The 18569-nt window shown below is 37.0% G+C and overlaps 1 protein-coding gene across 4 annotated transcripts in view; it reads left to right on the forward strand.

Moving 5' to 3' along the window:
- Window positions 1-4202, forward strand: part of SPIRE1 (spire type actin nucleation factor 1) — a 282349-nt gene extending 278147 nt beyond the window's left edge. For all 4 annotated transcript variants that reach the window (XM_016431690.2, XM_007487737.3, XM_007487739.3 and 1 more), the window contains one exon: window positions 350-4202. In XM_016431690.2, the coding sequence (XP_016287176.1) occupies window positions 350-608 (259 nt within the window). In that variant the 3' untranslated portion in view covers window positions 609-4202. The remainder of the gene's footprint in view (window positions 1-349) is intronic.
- The last annotated feature ends 14367 nt before the right edge of the window (window positions 4203-18569 follow it).

Genomic DNA, 18569 nt, shown 5'->3' on the forward strand with positions numbered 1-18569 from the left:
TTGCAAGTGACTTCAAGGTATCCTTGTAGCATTTTTAGTTTTGTAAGATCTGCCAGAGGTTGCCCTCTGCTGGCTTAATCTTGAATCATCCTGGTGTTCCCCAACGTTAACCTCTTTGTCACAGTGAGGTTGGAGTAGGGATGAGCAGAGTGGACCTATATAAATGGGCCCTAATAAATAAAATGGATAAGAAAGTCCTTTTTGGTAAAGCAAATATAAAATTTTCCTTCTTATTTCAGCAATGTCATAAGTTTGTTACCTTCAGAATTTATATTTGATTCATATGATGCTCCTAATTCATATTAAGGTAATTCAAATAGAGGTATTGATTCTGGCTTTTTTTTTTAAGGTTCTCCTCAAAATCTAAATCTGTAGATAAATCAGATGAAGAACTACAATTTCCCAAAGAACTGATGGAGGACTGGAGTACTATGGAGGTGTGTGTAGACTGCAAAAAGTTTATTTCAGAGATCATCAGCTCCAGTCGGCGAAGCCTGGTGCTGGCCAACAAGCGAGCTCGTTTGAAAAGGAAAACACAATCATTCTACATGTCCTCAGCAGGTCCCTCGGAGTACTGCCCTTCAGAGAGAACTATCAATGAAATCTGAGCCTCGTGCCTTTCCAGTTGCTCTTGTTCACAAAGTCAGCATTGGTGGGAGAACACTAAGAACTGCATTGTCTTTCCTTTCCTTTCCGTGGTTTTATTTCATAGGCTTGAATTTGCATTAGATCAGATATGTGTCTCACCACATTGTTCTACTGACTGAATGCTGTGTTCATATCTGTTACTGATATGCAACAGGTCAGCCAATCAATCATTTGCACTGAAAGAAAACAGTGGTTTGAAACTTGCCTTCTTTTTAATTTGTACATTTGAAGGACAAAACAGTTTTCCCTGAGTTTAGTTCTTTACCATTTCTTAAATTGTTTTCTAACCAAGGCTGAAAGGTTCTTTAAGGAGAAACCAATCTAACAAAGGAATCAGTGTTAGCACAGTTCTAAGCAGTAAGTCATATTGGCATTTCCACCTAATAGTGTTCACATGTAGTGTATACAGTAATCCAGTGCCCTACTGGAGGACACTAAGCTCCTGGCGTGGGCCATAGTAATTATTGTCTCACAGCATAAAATCTAGGATTTGCTAATGCTAACAAATCGATTTTTAAATTTATTGTTAATCTGAGATTTTTGTTAAATAAGGGACTTTATGATGTCTGTGTTCTAGTGCAAAACACCAGCATAAGCTGTACACCCAGATGGGTGACTCTTTCCCTGAAGCTGCTGGACTTGTCAGCCCTAATGTAACTGACCAGTGTCTCTCATGAAAGTGACACCTTATTCCTTTGAATGTATTATGATTATTGGTAGTATTCGTAATAATAGACTGGGTGATAAAGGTTTGGCAGAAGTTTGGGGACTAAGATATATGGCAACAGCTTGAGTGTATTCCTGCAATGTCAAAAGAGCCTGTGATTCTGTTTGAAAGGTGGCTGGTCTGTTTTGAGACTCTATGGGTTGGCAACCTCTGACTACACTGGTACAGCTCTGGTAGCAGATATGTTATCAACTCTGTTTTTCATATCTTAGGAACTTGGCCATCAAGTCTAAACTCGGCTGTAATTTGGTACCTAAGGTCTTAGACTGGAAACAAATTTATTTATTTTTGTAAATGAACTTTTTAAAAACAAACAAGGTTGTTTAGCTGTTTTAAAGTTGCGAGAACATTAACCTGCTGACTGGCTTCAGATGCTTTTTTTGCATTTTTTTTCTCACAAATGGATTTATGTGTGTATTATTGGGGGGGGGGGGGTAAGGGGGACGATTGTGCACCTGAAATTTATGAGCTCATTTAAGATCATAAAATGGAATAGATTATTTTGGTATGCATAAAAACAACCATCCAAATAACCATTGATGTTTGTCAGATCAATTAATGCACATGCACTGTAATTTTCAAGAAACAGTAGTAGATACATCTATATTCAACCTGGTGACAGCACCATAGGTGGCATGATAAGTATTTGTTATTGTATCAAAATATAGTTAACATTTCTATATGAAATTAACATGCCTCAAAACTGTCCCAATACTACTTTAAAATGGACTAAAATTTGATGATTTCATAGCTTAAAATTTTCAAAATAAATTTTAACGATTAATTAAATGCACGTTAACAATTCCTCCATATTTGCATGTGAAACTATAATGTCTCCAGGGATTTCTGATTATGTAAAAGTTTAAAATTGTTTTAAGAGCTTTGAAAAATATATTCAATGAAACTTATTTGTAAGATTTTCTAAGAGACCAACTTGTTTGAAATTTATATTCAGGAAAAAAATTTTATGTGAGCCACAATATTTTGGGACCCTCTATTCAAACTTTTAAAATAATTGCTAGCTAGAGAAGGGGATGTGAAGGTCAGGGAAAAGGATAACTCCATTAAGTTCCTTACTTTGTGCGTGTGCGTGTGTGTGTGTGTGTGTGTGTGTGTGTGTGTGTGTGTGTGTTTATAAATATTCCCACAGCCATACTTGTCCAGTTTTTTGTTTGCTTGCTTGTTTTTTGGTCTGGACCCATAATTTAATCTTCATGGGGAGATTCTAGTGTAGGAACTCTTTTCATTGATTTAAATCAGTAACACAACCTTCATTTATAATCTTAGGTGGTTGCTAGGGCTACCAGAGTTTGCTCATGATCATACAATCAGTATGTTTCATCCCAGAGCTTCCTGCCACTAAAGCCAACCCAGTAGCCATTATACATTGCCTCCTCTCATAACAAGCTATATAAAAGTAAAAGAAGGTAGCATGCTAAAATTGAGGGATTTGCTTCCACTCTCAAAAATAAATAAAAGCAGATAACAAGAGGTGACTTTTCTAACCTATCTCCCTCCTTTTAGGCCCATGATATTACAGAAGTTTATAAAATTCCAGTCATATTCAAATGATCTCTTGATCTTTAGAATACAAATGGGCAAAGTCAACATAATAGGATACATGATGGAAAAAAAAAATTAAACAAATTTTAAAATGGTCATTATAAGAAAAAGGCCAAGTTGTCATTTGTATTAGTCCTATTGGTGTGCTCTTTTGGGGTGCCAAAACCAATCCTTGTGTTTTAACCCTTTGTTCTCCTTTGCTAAATTCTATAGTGAGTGCATTATTCCCATAAGAAACAATTCTTGGCTTAAAAGGCTGGAATTTAAAATCCTTTGCCTTATCTGGCTTTAAGAATGTGTGCCTATTTTTACATTTTAAATTGTTCAGCTTCCCTCTTTATAGTATTCAGCATTCACCTTTATTCAAGTTGTTTTTTTTTTAATTAAAGGCATTTGTGCTGCCTCTTTCATTTGGAGTCTTAAGGGATCTTGGAACAATGTGTGCTCAATGAAATAATGAAATATTTGGGTATGCTTAAAAATATGAAATGAAATAAATGACCTACTGTATGTGATGCCCTTTATAAAACCTGAAAGTGCTGTCTTCAGTGTTAGGTATTATTTCTCTTGGTTGGCAGCACTATCTGATTGATATTTCCCTATTTCCTGACCTCTTTTTGTTCTCATACCTCATGAAGTTACCCTGTGGAGAGGCCCATGTTTCTCTCCCTGTCGTTTAACTTCATATCAGTGTCAGAATATATGAGAAAGTCTGTAAATAAATGTAATATATTTATTAATATTTGAAAGGCTGCCATCCAGCAGATACTGGGAATAGATTTTCCCAAGATGATTTAAAATTAAAGCAAGTCTTATTGATATGCAAATTGATTAAATTATTTCACTAGATTTCAAGTTTTGAGCCTTTTAAGTCAAACCTTGGAGACTTTATGGCACATAGCATTTTAAGAATTAAGTTGCAAGAGGATATGTGACTAGCAACATGAACTCACCACCATGAACTTCTCATAAAGTTTTTATTTTTCTAATTGTATTAATAAATTTAGGACTTGGTTTTAAGGAACACATAGGAGATATGAAGGTTCCTAAAATGTGCCACCATTATTTGTTGACAATGAAAAAACAGAGAATTTGGTACTGAAGAACTATTAAATTAAGGCCATGAGGAATGTAGTCCCAGTTTTCTATGTGTACAAAATCCAAGGTCTTACTGGTATTCATGGTGATAGTACTAAGCATTTTTCATCAAGGCCTCTTATTTGAAAATTATCTGGGAAAAAAAATAAAAAAAGCCTTTCCAGCATAGCTTCTGTCTGTGTTCATTTTCCTGTTCTGTACTACTTTGTTCAACTAGATGACTTTTTTCTGTTCATAACTAGTAGGAATCATCTGGGCTAGAAAGGGAAGAGGAATTTTTATCACTGAAATTTTATCACATTTATCAATTTTATCACTGAATTTTTATCTTAAGAATACTTTGCACCAAGTACTACCTACTATTGAGTGGCAGTTCATGTTTCAATTACTAAATGTCTATGCTAACTCAGATCACCAATTTTTTTTAAATGCCACCTTATTTTTTTCTGAAAAGGGAGTTTGAAGTGTGTACAAAATGTATGTATATCTGTGTCAATAATTAGAATTAATGGTAGAACTACAGTTTGATCTCCCTTTTCCCATACCAAATGAAATCCCATTTTCCAAGCTTTTCTCCTTAAGTTTACCCAAAGAAATGAAATGCTGACTCTCTGATTGGAAACTCCACTTACACTAGAGTTTAATAACTAACAATTACTTGATAAATTACATTCAATATATATTTAATATTGCAAAAATTTCTCCCTTTCAGTATGATTGAACTACTCTGTTTTTAAATTTTATTTTAAAATTTTTTTCTTTTAGAAATTGTTATATTGAAATTGAGCTAAAATTTAAAGACTACTTGAGAAAAAAACAACATTATGGTACCTTTAATTTTAAGAAAAATAGATATTTTCCTATAGGAAAAACATAGAGGAAATAAATTTTTTTTTTCATTACAAAAAAAAAGGAAAGAAAAAGAAAATAGACTATTTGTGTCTTGTTAAATTAAAAGTGAAACACAGGCTGTTATTAATACATTTCTACCTTTTTATCTTTTTTTTTAAACCCTTACTTTCTGCCTTAGAATCAATACTGTATATTGGTTCCAAGGCAAAAGAGTGGTAAGAGCTAGGCAATGGGGGTCAAGTGACTTGCCCAGAGTCACACAGCTAGGAAGTGTCTGAGGCCAGATTTGAACCCAGGACCTCCTGTCTCCAGGCCTGGCTCTCCATCCACTGAGCTACCCAGCTGCCCCCAGAAACCTGATTTCTAATGTATGTAGGTATACTTTATATAACTCCTTCAAGGGCCTCCATAAAGTATTTTTGAACTTGACTTGACTTCCTTTGGAAGAATATGCATGGATAACTTGATTATCCCTGGGACTGAATGGGATAGAAAACAGTAGCCTAAAAGTAATATACAGCAGTTGTTTCCCCAGAACACTCATTATCCCTGTCTTCATCTCTTGACAATTCCCTTAGTCAACCTAAAGGTCCAGTCTATATGATCCAGCTGTGGCCAAAGAGATTATAGATTATACTAAAGCTAGCAATTAATAGTTGACTGTCTTTCTTTTATTGAAACATATAAAATACAATGGGGTTCCCAACAATTCTTTGTGGAAGCAAGGCAAGTCAGTCTTACATTCTAATCCTAAAGTTTTATTCCCTCTGCCCAAAATGTGTGGATTTTTTGAAAAGTGAAATGATAGAACATTTCAGGGCTCTAAACAACGTTGGTTGTTTGACACCAGTTCATCCTCATGACCATAGGCTTAAATGTAATCCTGTCTTAAATCACAACCATATATCCCTTCAACTCTGGGCATCCATCGTGCTTATACTTGACCCTGGGCACAAATGTAAATAGGCAAGAATATATAGAAGGAGGGAGAAAAAACTCTTCTAATGCCACTTCTAGGAAAACAACTGGGGACCTGCACCCAGCTGAACCCAATTACCAAGCCAATAAATCTTAGAGCCTATCACTTAAAATGAAATAGGACAGCTGGGTGGCTCAGTGGATTGAGAGCCAGGCCTACAGATGGGAGGTCCTAAGTTCAAATCTAGCTTCAGGTACTTCCTAGCTGTGTGATGCTGGACAAATCATAACTCCCACTGCCTAGCCCTTACCGCTCTTCTGCCTTGGAGCCAATATGTAGTACTGATTAAGAAAGGTAAGAGTTGGTTGTTTTTTTAAACAATGATATAGGAGGACCTGGAGAGGTCTTTCTCCCATTAAGCTGAGAATTGTAAACAGGTGGGTGAAAGAAGAGAAGAGGTTTGCACAGGTAGAACAGTGGCTAAGAGGAGAGACCAATGGCTTTGTAGCTTTTGTGGAGGTTTTCACAGTTCCACCCACAATAATGGGTAGATATATACATTTGTATATAAATGATGACACGTTCTCAGAGTTTCAGGCCTGAGGCACGTTTCTGAAATACTTACCTCTAGTGTGGCAGCTATTAATTATGTTAATATGACAAACAATTTAAAACAATTATAGCAAATATATAACTTTTCACAAAGTGCCAATTATTAGTCAAGTCATTAGATAGATTATTCCCAGTCATTTTGAAAAAACACAATAGGCAGACGGGGAGAGAATTGGGAGCTTACCTTTTATTTATATATTTGTAAATCTTTCCCTTCTCTCTTAGAATCAATATTAGGTATCTGTTCTAAGGCAGAAGAGCATTAAGGGCTAGGCAGTTGAGGTTAGATGTCTTGCCCAGGGTCACATAGCCAGGAAATATGTCAGGCCATATTTAAACCCACTTCCTCCCAACTCCAGGCCTGGCTTTCTATCCACTAAGTACCTTTAGCTACCCCTAAAGCTCACATTAAAAAAAATAAATGAATGCTAAATTTGTTTATGTGTAATTGGAAAATATTTAACAAAAGATATATTTTTTTTCATTTTAAAGAAAAAGAAAAACCACAGAAGTCAAGATATTGGACTTGATGATCTCGATGGTCCCTTCTAACTCTAATGATGAATTTCTTATCAATTCCAGATGAAAGAAATCCAAGAATGTTGCCTGATCCATATATGTAGCAGTGCCTTTGCTCTTTCTCTAGAAGTCTCTATCCCCACCTTATATAGTTTGGAGTTTGAACCCAGCCTCCCACAAGTCTCCAGAAGTACTATTATTCCTCCACCAGCTGACTCATGAAGTCTAGTCTTTCATCACATTTTGCCTGCCTTGAAGTGTCTTTCAGTTACTGCTCTGAAAGGCCAGACCTAAGAACAAGAAATAAATCTTTTCTACATAGCAATGACACTGGTAAAGAACCACCCTTCTAGGTGGCTGTGTGAACATTTCAACAAAAATTTCATCCATATACTTGCCATTCTCAATTAGTGGAAGGTGGGGGCAACTGGGTATCTCAGTGGATTGAGAACCAGGCCTAGAGACAGGAGGTCCTAGGTTCAAATCTGGCCTCAGACACTTCCCAGCTGTGTGACCCTGGGCAAGTCACTTAACCCTCATTACCTAGTCCTTACCACTCTTCTGCCTTGGAACCAATACACAGTATTGATACTAAGATGGAAGGTAAGGGTTAAAAAAAAAATTGCTGAAGAAGAACCTCCCCCGACCCCCCAGATCCTTTCCCCTGTCTATTTCATTTTTTAAAAGTGATAGATAGGATTATAAGATTCCACCAATTAACTTGGTAACATAGTGATATCAGTTTGGGCACAGAGTAAGAGATTAAAAACTTAAAGATATATTTTTCAAGTCCAAGGATCAAAATAAAAGGTACCATATCACTTTATGGATACATTTTCCATTCTATTATTCTTGGGAAGTCCAACTGTTAAAGCAAGCAAAATAAAATGACTTTTATATTCTTTGCATTATCATTGTATACCTGTATTATTCCTCATTCTTCCCTCCTCCTTCCCCAACATTTGTAACCACCTTAAGAGCAGAGACTGTCAACCTTATTTGTATCCCTGAAGTACATAGCATAGTACCTTGCACATAGGAAATACTCAAATTGCTTAGAATCAAATTGAAAAGTTTGTTTTAGATCATTGTTGAACTATTTATCTAACCAATAAATGGGAAAAATGGAATATTTGAAATAGAAAATATATAATTATATGTTAAATATAACTAATGGTATTAGTTATTATAGTAAATACAATTTAAAATTAATGGACTATTTGGAGGCTGAAGGTGTTCCAGGCTGAGTCCAGCATTTTCCTGGATGCCTGTGGGCGCTAAAATAAGCTAGCGGTTAAAGACTCCTGTATGAAATGTTGGATCAGGAGCTCTTGACATATCATCAGAAATCCATTCCCAGCCTGATGCAGTAAGTTTGGGCTGGTATAAGTGAAGGTTATCAAAATTGAAATTAGATTTGGGGCTGATCTATGATTTTAATGGAGGGAAGAAAGAATCTCTGATATTTGACCAATTGTTTCTTTCACCTTTGCAGTTGATGGCAATGGCAGTTTGACTGCTAGTTTCAAAAACTCCCCAATTCCCTCCTCTTTGTGTTGAAATGTTTAGTGTGTGTTTGATGACATTTTATAGCTTTTTACCAAAAGGCATTTGTTCTTTATCCACAGAAAACATTGCAGAGAGCATCAATCACATCCTAACTTCTCTCTGAAGTAACATTTGGGAAAATAGAAAATAAGAAGTGTATGGTACTATATTATCTGACAATGTGTGGAAAGGAAATAAGACTGACAGTTTGTGGGGGAAGGGGCAACTGGGAGTGGCAGTTGGGTCTTGTGACTAGCACTTCCTTCCTGCCGGGTGGGAACTTGCTTCCTGGTGTTGGAGAAGGAAGGAGCTTGTTCAGCTCAGTCTGAGTGGCATGCTCTTCTTGGTTCAGCTGGAAGACACAGGCTTCTGAAGGTCAGATCTGTTCTTGTTTGCTTTCTGTCTACTGCTAAGATTCTAAAAAGACAAAACTGGACAGATATAGAGTAGACGGAAGTGGGAAAACCCTCCGCCAGCCTCTAGGGCCTAGCCCTATACTCTGAAGCGAAGGATAAACTCCAATTCCAACTGGTTATTAAACTTTATATTATTTGAATTCTCAGACAGATAAGTGGATTATCTTTTCTGGTCATAGAGGGAGCTGAACTTCAGTTCAGTCATTCTACAACAAACAGTCCTTATCGGACCTCTCTCAGCAGGGGGCATCTCCCTCCTTTCCTTCACCAAGCAGTGTTCCCTCTCCCCTTAACTCCTCATTACCCCCATACAAACCTCCCATTATCCCCCATGTTTTCCAATTCCTATTTCCTTTCCCAATAAATATTACAAATGAATAGTAAGATTATTATTATTATTTCAACCTTTACTTTCTGCCTTAGAATCAATTCTAAGAATTGGTTCCAAGGCAACAGGAAGAGCTAGGCAATTGGGATCAATGGACTTGCCCAGGGTCACCCAGCTAGGAAGTGTCTAAAACCATTTTTTTAACACAGGATCTTCCATCTTTAGGCTTGGTTCTCTGATCCACTGAGTCACCTACTTGCAAGATTATTGATGAGTAAATCTGAACCTCTCATCTGTGGGCAGATAGAAAGGGAAAAGCTGCCAGAAAGGGTAACCAGCAAAACTCTCTGGAGGTGTGTTTTCAGTACTAAGAAACCACAGCAGGGCAGAATCTAATTCTTATGTAATGTGTCAAAGGATATAACTTCTGTTTTAACAACTAAAAGAATTAAGCTCAAATAGATAATATATAAAAAATTCTCTAAAGGAAGGCCACCAGATATAACCAAGTGAAAAAAAAATTAGCATCTCTCTTAAAGAGAATATTAAGGCAGAGAAAAGAAACAAATCTTGGAATTGTACTATCACCATTTCTAGATAATTCCTTGAATGCCAGATGGAGAAGTTTCATGCATTCCTCTGACAATAACCAATGATAAAGACAAACTGTGCCAGCAATAAAAACTAGCCACCACACCCACAAATAGGCAGGCAACAGGGCCTTTTCCTCCAGGCACTGACAAATTATAAAGGTCCTTCAGAAACCATCAGATTTCTGCAGTCTTCACCCCATTGAAACAATTCTGTCACTAGATAAGAAACTTCTCAGCAAAATCCTTTTCTGGTTTTTAGATGTTTTCATAGTTGTGAATAAATGATATCTTGCCTCTGCCGCCAATTAACTATGTGACATAACAAATCACTTAGCCCCTTTGGGGCTTCACTTTGTAAAAGGGAAAACATGTACAATATGACCTTTGGATTTTTTAACTCTAAAATTCTTTGAATCTGTGGTCAATAACAGATCACTATCATGCTAATACAGAGAATTTGGGTTCATGTACTCTCTAAACTTGTGACAAGTACAGGAAAGGAGATCTTGGAGCATTAAATCTATAGTTATTAGCAAGAGCTGATTGTGATAGTAACCCAAAAGAAAATTTATGATCAAATTTCTAAATTAGAGTGTCTAAGGAATGACAGGTCAAAGGAAAGTATGAAGACTTTAAAAATATTTGAGCAATATTTAACATTTATTACTAATGCTTTAAGATTAACAAAGCATCTTAAGCAATTATCTAGACCTCCAGAGATCGGAATTTACTAGGGGAAAAATATTCTGTTTTAAGGAAAATTTGAAAAAAAAAACTTAAACCTTAAAAATATATAATTTTGTCATTTTTAAATGCATCCAATAACTAGATTTGGAGAAAACTCTGCTGTCAAAATGGGTTCAACAGGCCTAGAGATGGGAGGTCCTAGGTTCAAATCTGGCCTCAGCCACTTCCTAGCTATGTGACCCTGGGCAAGTCACTTGACCCCCATTGCCTAGCCCTTACCACTCTTCTGCCTTGGAGCCAATATACAGTATTGACTCCAAGACAGAAGGTAAGGGTTTAAAAAAAATGGGTTCAAATAAAAACTCATTTTTTCATGAATGAATATCATGGTTATCGTAACTTTCCTTTCAACCATATGTACCTCTAAGGGGGTTGAGAATCCTCGAATATAAATTTGTTCTCTCTAGTAGTTTCAATGGTTTCCCTACAATAATTAATTTGCTTAGCAAGACTTTTCTTCCTAGATGATGCAAACTTTAGCCCAAAATTGTGGAAATGATCACAATTTCTAAACTAATGAAGTTCTACTGACTCTCCTTTTTTATACAGTATACTCTCTTGCCCGAACAAATCATGTCTCAAGTTCTTTTGTTAACAAAGTCATATCACTGGCTTCAAATCTCTGCAAAAAAGGCTTCCCAGATAAAATTCTTTTTCCTGATTTCTACTGTTTGTCTTCAGAGATTTTATAAGATTGTGTAAAAAATGAGCACAGGCAGATACTGAGGGCAAGTGTCCTTAGAAATTAAGAAAAGTTTCACTTAACAAAAATGATCTTATTACATGAAGAAAATGTAAGAGAGCTGATCTATCTTTCTTAGCAAGACTTACTTCTACTTTGATCATAAACTTTGTTATACACTGAAACAAGGCATAAACCTGGAAAACACCAGCTGCTTTATTTGTCACCTGGGACAAGCAGAGACTAAAATTCCTTTAGTTTTATATTATCTCTAGAGCTGTACGGTTCAGTATTCTATCAAGTTTAGGAAGAGAGGAGCTGGGCCAAATTAAAAACAAACAAACCCCCCTTTGAAACCTGGATATTTTAGCAGCTTCTGCTGCTGAGAAAACAACCTGCTGGTTTATTTCCCTGCTTGGTCTCATTTCATAGATAGGCATTGTCTGCCTTGGCAATAGCAAGCAATAGCCATTTCTTGGGAGATCTTACAACTTTTCGTTATTTATTTCCACATCACAAAAATGTATTTGTTGCAACTGCTTTCTTAGTAACCAAATAGCACACTTCCAGTCAGATGGCAAGTCTTCTTGGAAGATGCAATGCACATTTCTCAAATCTGTTCCCATCATCTCTCCAATCACGTGGCCACTCTCACAGCTCAGGTCCCCATCACCTCTTGAGTGTTCAACAGCAATATCTTCCCCATTGATCTCCTGGCTTCAGCTCTCTCCTCTCCAAAGCATCCTATACCCAGCTACCAGATCGATATTCCTACGTCTGATCATGTGTTCGCTTATCTTTAGAGTTCTTCCTCCGCAATGAGTTCCCTATTGCTACTGGAATTAAATTCAAACTCCTCTGTTTCGCTTTAAAACCCTTTATAGCTTCTCTCAAAGTCATTTTTCCAGCCATATTATGTATGACTTCCCTCCACATCTACTATGATCTGGCCAAACAATAAATATGTTGTTCCTTCACCTGACCCCATCTCCTGCCTCTGGGTCTTTGTACAGGCTCTTTCCTCCATACCTGAAATGTATTTTTTTTTAACTCTTACCTTGTGTCTTAGAATCAATACTGTATATTGGTTCTAAGTCCGAAAAGTGGCAACGGTTAGGCAATAGGGGTTAAAAATGACTTGCCTAGGGGCACACAACTAGAAAATTTTCGAGGTCAGATTTGAACCCAGTACCTACTGTTTCAAGGCTTAGCTCTCAATCCATTAAGCCACCTTGCAGCTGTTCCCCTAAATATATTTATTCTTCCTTTCAGTTTTTTAGAAACCTGACTTTCCCTCAAAGCTCAGTTCAAATACCACCTCTTACAGAAAGCCTTTCCTGATTCCTCTTCCCTACCACCCCATTTTTAAAACCAGATCTGTGGCTTTATTAGAATAGGGAGTTCCCAGTGATAGGACAGTTACAGCCAATGCAGCCCAGTACTTGTTCTGCAAATTAGAGCCTTAGAGTTGCCCTGAGGCCTTTAGGTCAAGCAGCTTGCCCAGGGACTCCAAACCAATATATAGTAGAGGTGGTGCTTGAACAAACCAAGTGTACTTGACTCCAGGGCTGGCTCTTTATTCACTATGCACACAGATCCCCAAATTACCTTGCATTTACTTGCATTCTTGTCTCCACTTTGTGTATACATGTCACCTCTGAACAGAATGGAAGTTTCTTAATGGCAGGGACTTTCTGACTCTTGTCACTGTATTGCCAACAGCCTGCACAATGCCTCGAACACCATAGGCACTTAATAAAAACTTTTGATTGCTTGTCAAGAGGAAAACAGATACAATAAATACTCCCGAGCAGAATCAGGTGTTTAGACCAAAAATTACCAGATAAACAGGGCTTCCTCAATGTAGGTAAACCATCAGTTTTAGGGCCATAAAAGGCCTTCAGACACCACTTAGTTCAGTCCCCTCATTGTACTGTTGAGGAAATTTAAGATCAGAGGAAGGAACTTGTCCAAGTGTGCACAGAGAGGAAATAGTACTTGACAATTTAGAATCTGAAACGATGCTGTGACTGTAAAACCAGTGCCCTTGCCACTATACATATGTCCAATATACATACCTTATGTACCAAAAAGTTACCTGTAGGCAAGCCCATCTTTTTATACTTTTTACACTCCCACTCCTGCTGCTTAAGGAATCTAACACCCTGCCATGCTCTAGAGCCTTCTCTTTGTCCCAGTCCCAAGGCCAGGACAGACAGTAGTGAAAAGAAAAGAGAGAGAGGATATGAGGGCAAATTTGGATGGAAAATCATCCCCATTCTTACAGCCTCCAGCACTAGTTTTAAAGTCAGCATCTCTGTTCTCCCTTCTTTCTCTTTTTCTCCCTTCTTTCCTCTCCAAAGTCCTATTCTAATTCCTACTACGCAAATAAAACAGGACCAAAAAAAAAACTACTGCACTTTATCATTGTGACAAAATAACTACTAAGGTATAGGATCACAGAATCTCCAAGTTAGAAGAGATCTAGACTAATCTGGACCCAAAGAAATAAACCAGACAAGTGACCATCCAGAATTGACTTGAAGACATCTGGTCATTGGGAACCATTCACTCCCTGGGCAGTCTATTCCATTTTGAGATAACTAATTTTTGGAAAGCTCTTCCATAAAACTCATCGTTCCTATGTCATCTGCCTTTTAAGGCCAGTGAAATAATGCTTTTTAAATTTTTTATTTATATATTTTAAAATATTTTTCCATGGTTATATTATTCATGTTCTCTCTCCTTTCCTGGGGCTCACAAGCAATTCCACTGGGTTATCCATGTATTATCACTTGATACCTATTTCTATATTATTCATTTTTGTAATAGAGTAATCTTTTAAAACCAAAACCCCAAATCCTATTCCCATATAAACAAGTGATAAATCATGTTTTCCTTCTGCTTTTCTACTCCCACAGTTCTTTCTCTTAATGTGGATAGCATTCATAAGTCCCTCAGGATTATCCTAGATCATTGCATTGCTACTAGTAGCAAAGTTGATTACATTTGATTGCCCACACTGTTTCAGTTTGTAAAAATTAAAATTAAATCTCAATGATAAAAATATTATATTTTAGGAGATTTATTAATGATCATTAGAAATCAAGGAATAAAAAAGATACAAAATAAAGAGACCAGGTGCCCATGGCTATTTAGCCAGTTCAAAATCCCCACTCACCACCACCACCATACTTGCTGCAAGTCAAAGAGAGGGTGGGACCCTTTACATCCTTGCCTAATATCCCTTGTCTATAGAAAGTACGTAAAGACAGAAAGTCACTGGGCTCCCGGGAAAGGTAGTTCTTTTTTTAGGGTAACATTTTCAATTATACATTCTCTCCTGAGATCCATGGAAGACTAGTCTTCTCCAATGGATCTTATAAACATAACCAGCTTTGAAATTACAATAATTTGAGGATCAGAGGAAAAGAGAACAAAACCAATGTTTGCTAGGTGCATTGACAAAAAGCCAGTTAGGGGGCAGTCCCCTTTGGCATAAGCTTATACATACAAAACAACTGCATTCAACCCCACACAATTAAGATCACCACATCCCAAAGTTCACTCTGAATCTACTGGTGCAGTGTGTGGTCTGTGGAGGCATCTTCATGGTGCCTTCTCCAAATAGTTCACTTTCTGGATTCAGAGAGGTAGCATATTTCTTATCCTCAAATTACTCTCAAAAAGAATTTAAACTTTGCATTTTAAAATAATAATACATTCCCCCTGAAGAGGGTGTTGAAAAATACAGGGATCACTTAGGAATGCATGGCTGAGTTATGAGGTATATGAATCATCAAAAGAAAAAACCAAAAACATGAAAAAAAAAAACAAATGGGAGAAAAAGAAAACTTTTGGGGGAGAAAAAAAAATTCAGAATCAAAATATTAAAAATCTATGTACATAAAATTCTGAGTAAACAAGTATAAATTCATAACAGGCCCTTGTATTTTGGGTTCAATTTAATAAATTTCTAACAGGCCCTTGTATTAGAGTCCAATTAAAGTAATTTCTATCCCACAAGTCTGTAGGTAAAAATGCAGTAATATTTCACCTACCCATTTGCAGCCAAGACTACAGAAAGTTGTCATACTATAAGAGAGAAAAAAGGACTAGATTTTTTTGTGTTAGGGAAGTGTCATTCCCTGGTCTGATTTTACCTTCACTCTCAGAGATAGGGGGAGCCAGGATGATAGCCAAACTTTGGTACTTGTCTGTAAGTATTTCACAGTGTGGATACAAGGAATCCTGCTTTTTAACATATGTCAAGCACCACAAGATCGAGTCTCACACTAGTTACAAGTTCTCTCATATTGGTTTAGAAGCTCATCAATCCTACCTGGATTGGTTTGGTCCTTTGACCTTGTGCTCAATTGGCACTATGGATTTTAGCTTTGTGCTTCCTTGGCACTGTGCAATGGGTCTTTTTGTATTCCCTTCTCCTGGAATCAGACAAAATCATTAATCAAAGTCCCATAATTTTTTTTAAACAATCAAAGGCATCATTTTTATAGTCTAAAGCTTTGGGGTGGGGGTATGCATTGATATTAGGGCAAATGTATTTTAAACTTATATTACTGCAAAATCAAAAAAGTTAAATAAAATCTCAATACTGGTGACATGTGCTTCAAATACAAAAAGGAGAGAAAAATAAAACTGAAGTAGTATATTGCACATACAAGCAAAAACAATAAAAGTTTTAAAAAATCAAAAATATATAGCTTACAATCACTGACACACTGTGTTAGCTAAGGAAAGGTAGAGTACAAAGGTTTCTCACCAAAAATGAGATCCATTTCCTCTTCAAACTTAGCCATGATCCACTCTGTGTGAGTGTAAATGATTTTCTCAAAGTAACAATTTTTTTATAAAGAACAGTAATACAAAAGGTAATGCACATTCAAAAATTCCCAAAGTTATAATAGCCCATTTAATGACAATAGCAAACAAACCCACTATCATTAGGATTTACATGAGACTGCTATGTGACATTTAAAACTAATGGGTACTTGTCACAAGTTTTTCAGGTGTAGCAATGTTTTAACCTTGGCTGAGATATTTTTAAAAAAATCTATTATTGCCACTATTATGAAAATGTGGCAGAGGAGTCTAGAAAAAAATAAACCTCTATACTGTTTATGTTGCGTCTAAAAATGTCACCAAGAATCTAGATCATTCTGATGGAAGGGTAGAGTGAGCTGAAGAGTTACAAAAGAGAGATGCTCCCTCTTGGGAGCCATCCAGGGGTACCATGCCCTGGGATCAACTTCCCAGCTCCTTTGGTATGAGACTGTTATGTTCCATCCATTCACATTTTTAAATGCGGAAGGTGGGGATTATAATTACACTTCACTTCAGCTACTAAAATGGACCCTTTACCTCTTGTTACAAATAACTCAGAGGTAGGCAAAATGATCAGAGTTGTTTGTGAACTTTAGATTACTCCACCCTACTTAGTCTAACACAATCAGGAATGTCTACACCCATAATTAAGGATTAAGTATTTAGGAGGATGACCTATGACAGACATGTGCTAGCAAATGACAAATCAGAAACAACTGACAGACCCCTGGGCTGTCCTAAGTCAAGTCTAAGATATCATTGGTACATGTGAGATGCAGGAAAGTGATGTGAAACCGTCTATATATTTGGTGTCACTTCCTCTCTCTGGCCTCTTTGATGGCGGAGAGGTGACTGGTGGCAGCTTGCTGAGCATGTAGGCATTTTGGCATGGCAGCTGCTATCAAACAGGTTTAGCAGTGAGTTTTCCTTGATACCATACTGGAGGAAGCCTAGTAACCTAGTTCAGTGAGGTTCTTCTCTGAGATCTCTCAGAGTTTAGGCTGATTTTTCTCTCCTTTACCTTCCAAACACTATCCTCTTAGAGAAAGCCTCTAATCTTCAAGGACCTCATGGCAGAGGACTTTGAACTCGCCTGGCACAGGCTGGGCGGGAAAAATCCTATACCTTTTCCCTCTCCCTTCTCCTTAATTTCTTCTCTATATATTGATTAAACCACCATATATTTCCAAACCGACTTGGGTATTTTATTTGGGATATCCCCTGGTGACCAAAAATCAAATTTAGATTAGGTCACAACCCTAAATTATCCTTATATGTTGAAAGAAAAAAATCTAAAATCATTTCTAAAGACCCCTTAAAATCAATTTGAGATATTTAGCTCATTAAATTCTCTAAAGGTTGTTAACCAGGTTGACAGAATTCATCATTACCTATGTGACAATTTAACAAAGTCAAAATGGAAGAAAAAGCTGGTTATGGGCTTTTACAATATTTGACAATATTTTGTTCAGTAGTCATAGGGGAAAAGTAATAGAATATATCTAATAGTTAAAACACAGTAGATTAAACTCATTCAGTGTAACAGAATAGTATTGAATACATTACTATATGAACTTAAAACAATAGAATTAAATCAGCAAAATATAATAAAATACAGAGACATTCATAAAACAATGGAGTCTGAAAAGGCTTTAAATTTTCACCACCAGTCTCTTTAAAGTTTCCTTTCTCTATCCATTCAGATTCTTTTTGTCAGAACTGCAGTATTTTCTATAGCGAGGGAGAACATAGGGTTGAGGAATCTCAAACTGGATGAATCTTAGAGACTGGGAGACCCAAATGGCAAAGGAGGGGGATGAATTTCTCCCCTGAATCTCAGGCAAGATAATTGAAAGGACCAGTGCACTCATGAATGGTAGAAACAAAAAACATCCTACAACTGGAAGCTGTTTGAAATAGGCAAGGTACTGCTCTTTCATAAAATGTGCCATACTTGCAATTTACTTCCTGTTTGGAAGAGTAACTTCCTTTTTCCTTTCGCCTTCCCCCTGAGGTAAAATGCTAGGGAGAAGTTTGTTTCCCCAGGCATATGGAGAGGGAGTTAGGAGGCTAATTGTTGCCTAAGGAAAACACATCCTGATTTTTACCATTGCCTGGAGAGTGGCTCCAAGTTTGTGAGTTCTGAAGACACAGTGGCAGCTACCAGCAGTCTGAGACCCAGGATGGGGTCAGGGGCCAGAAGATCAGGAGTAAGCAGTATCAGCAGCGAGGAACTGAGGAACATGGGCTCAAGCAGATGGGCAAGAGAAGTAACATATCTCCTCTTCGACAATAGTCTCCTGGCTAAAAATAGCCCAGCAGCTAGGGAAATCAACCAGGCAAAAAGAAGGGAATGAAGAAGTAAGGCAGCAGCTTGAAGAGAGTTCAGAGTTCTCTGAGTTTGAGAGGGGGGTAGATGGGTGGATGGGGGATGAAAAGCCTAGGCAGGAGAAATGTGGCTTAAAAAAAATT

The sequence above is a fragment of the Monodelphis domestica genome, chromosome 3 (genome assembly GCF_027887165.1).
Source record: "Monodelphis domestica isolate mMonDom1 chromosome 3, mMonDom1.pri, whole genome shotgun sequence".
Taxonomy (NCBI): Eukaryota; Metazoa; Chordata; class Mammalia; order Didelphimorphia; family Didelphidae; genus Monodelphis; species Monodelphis domestica.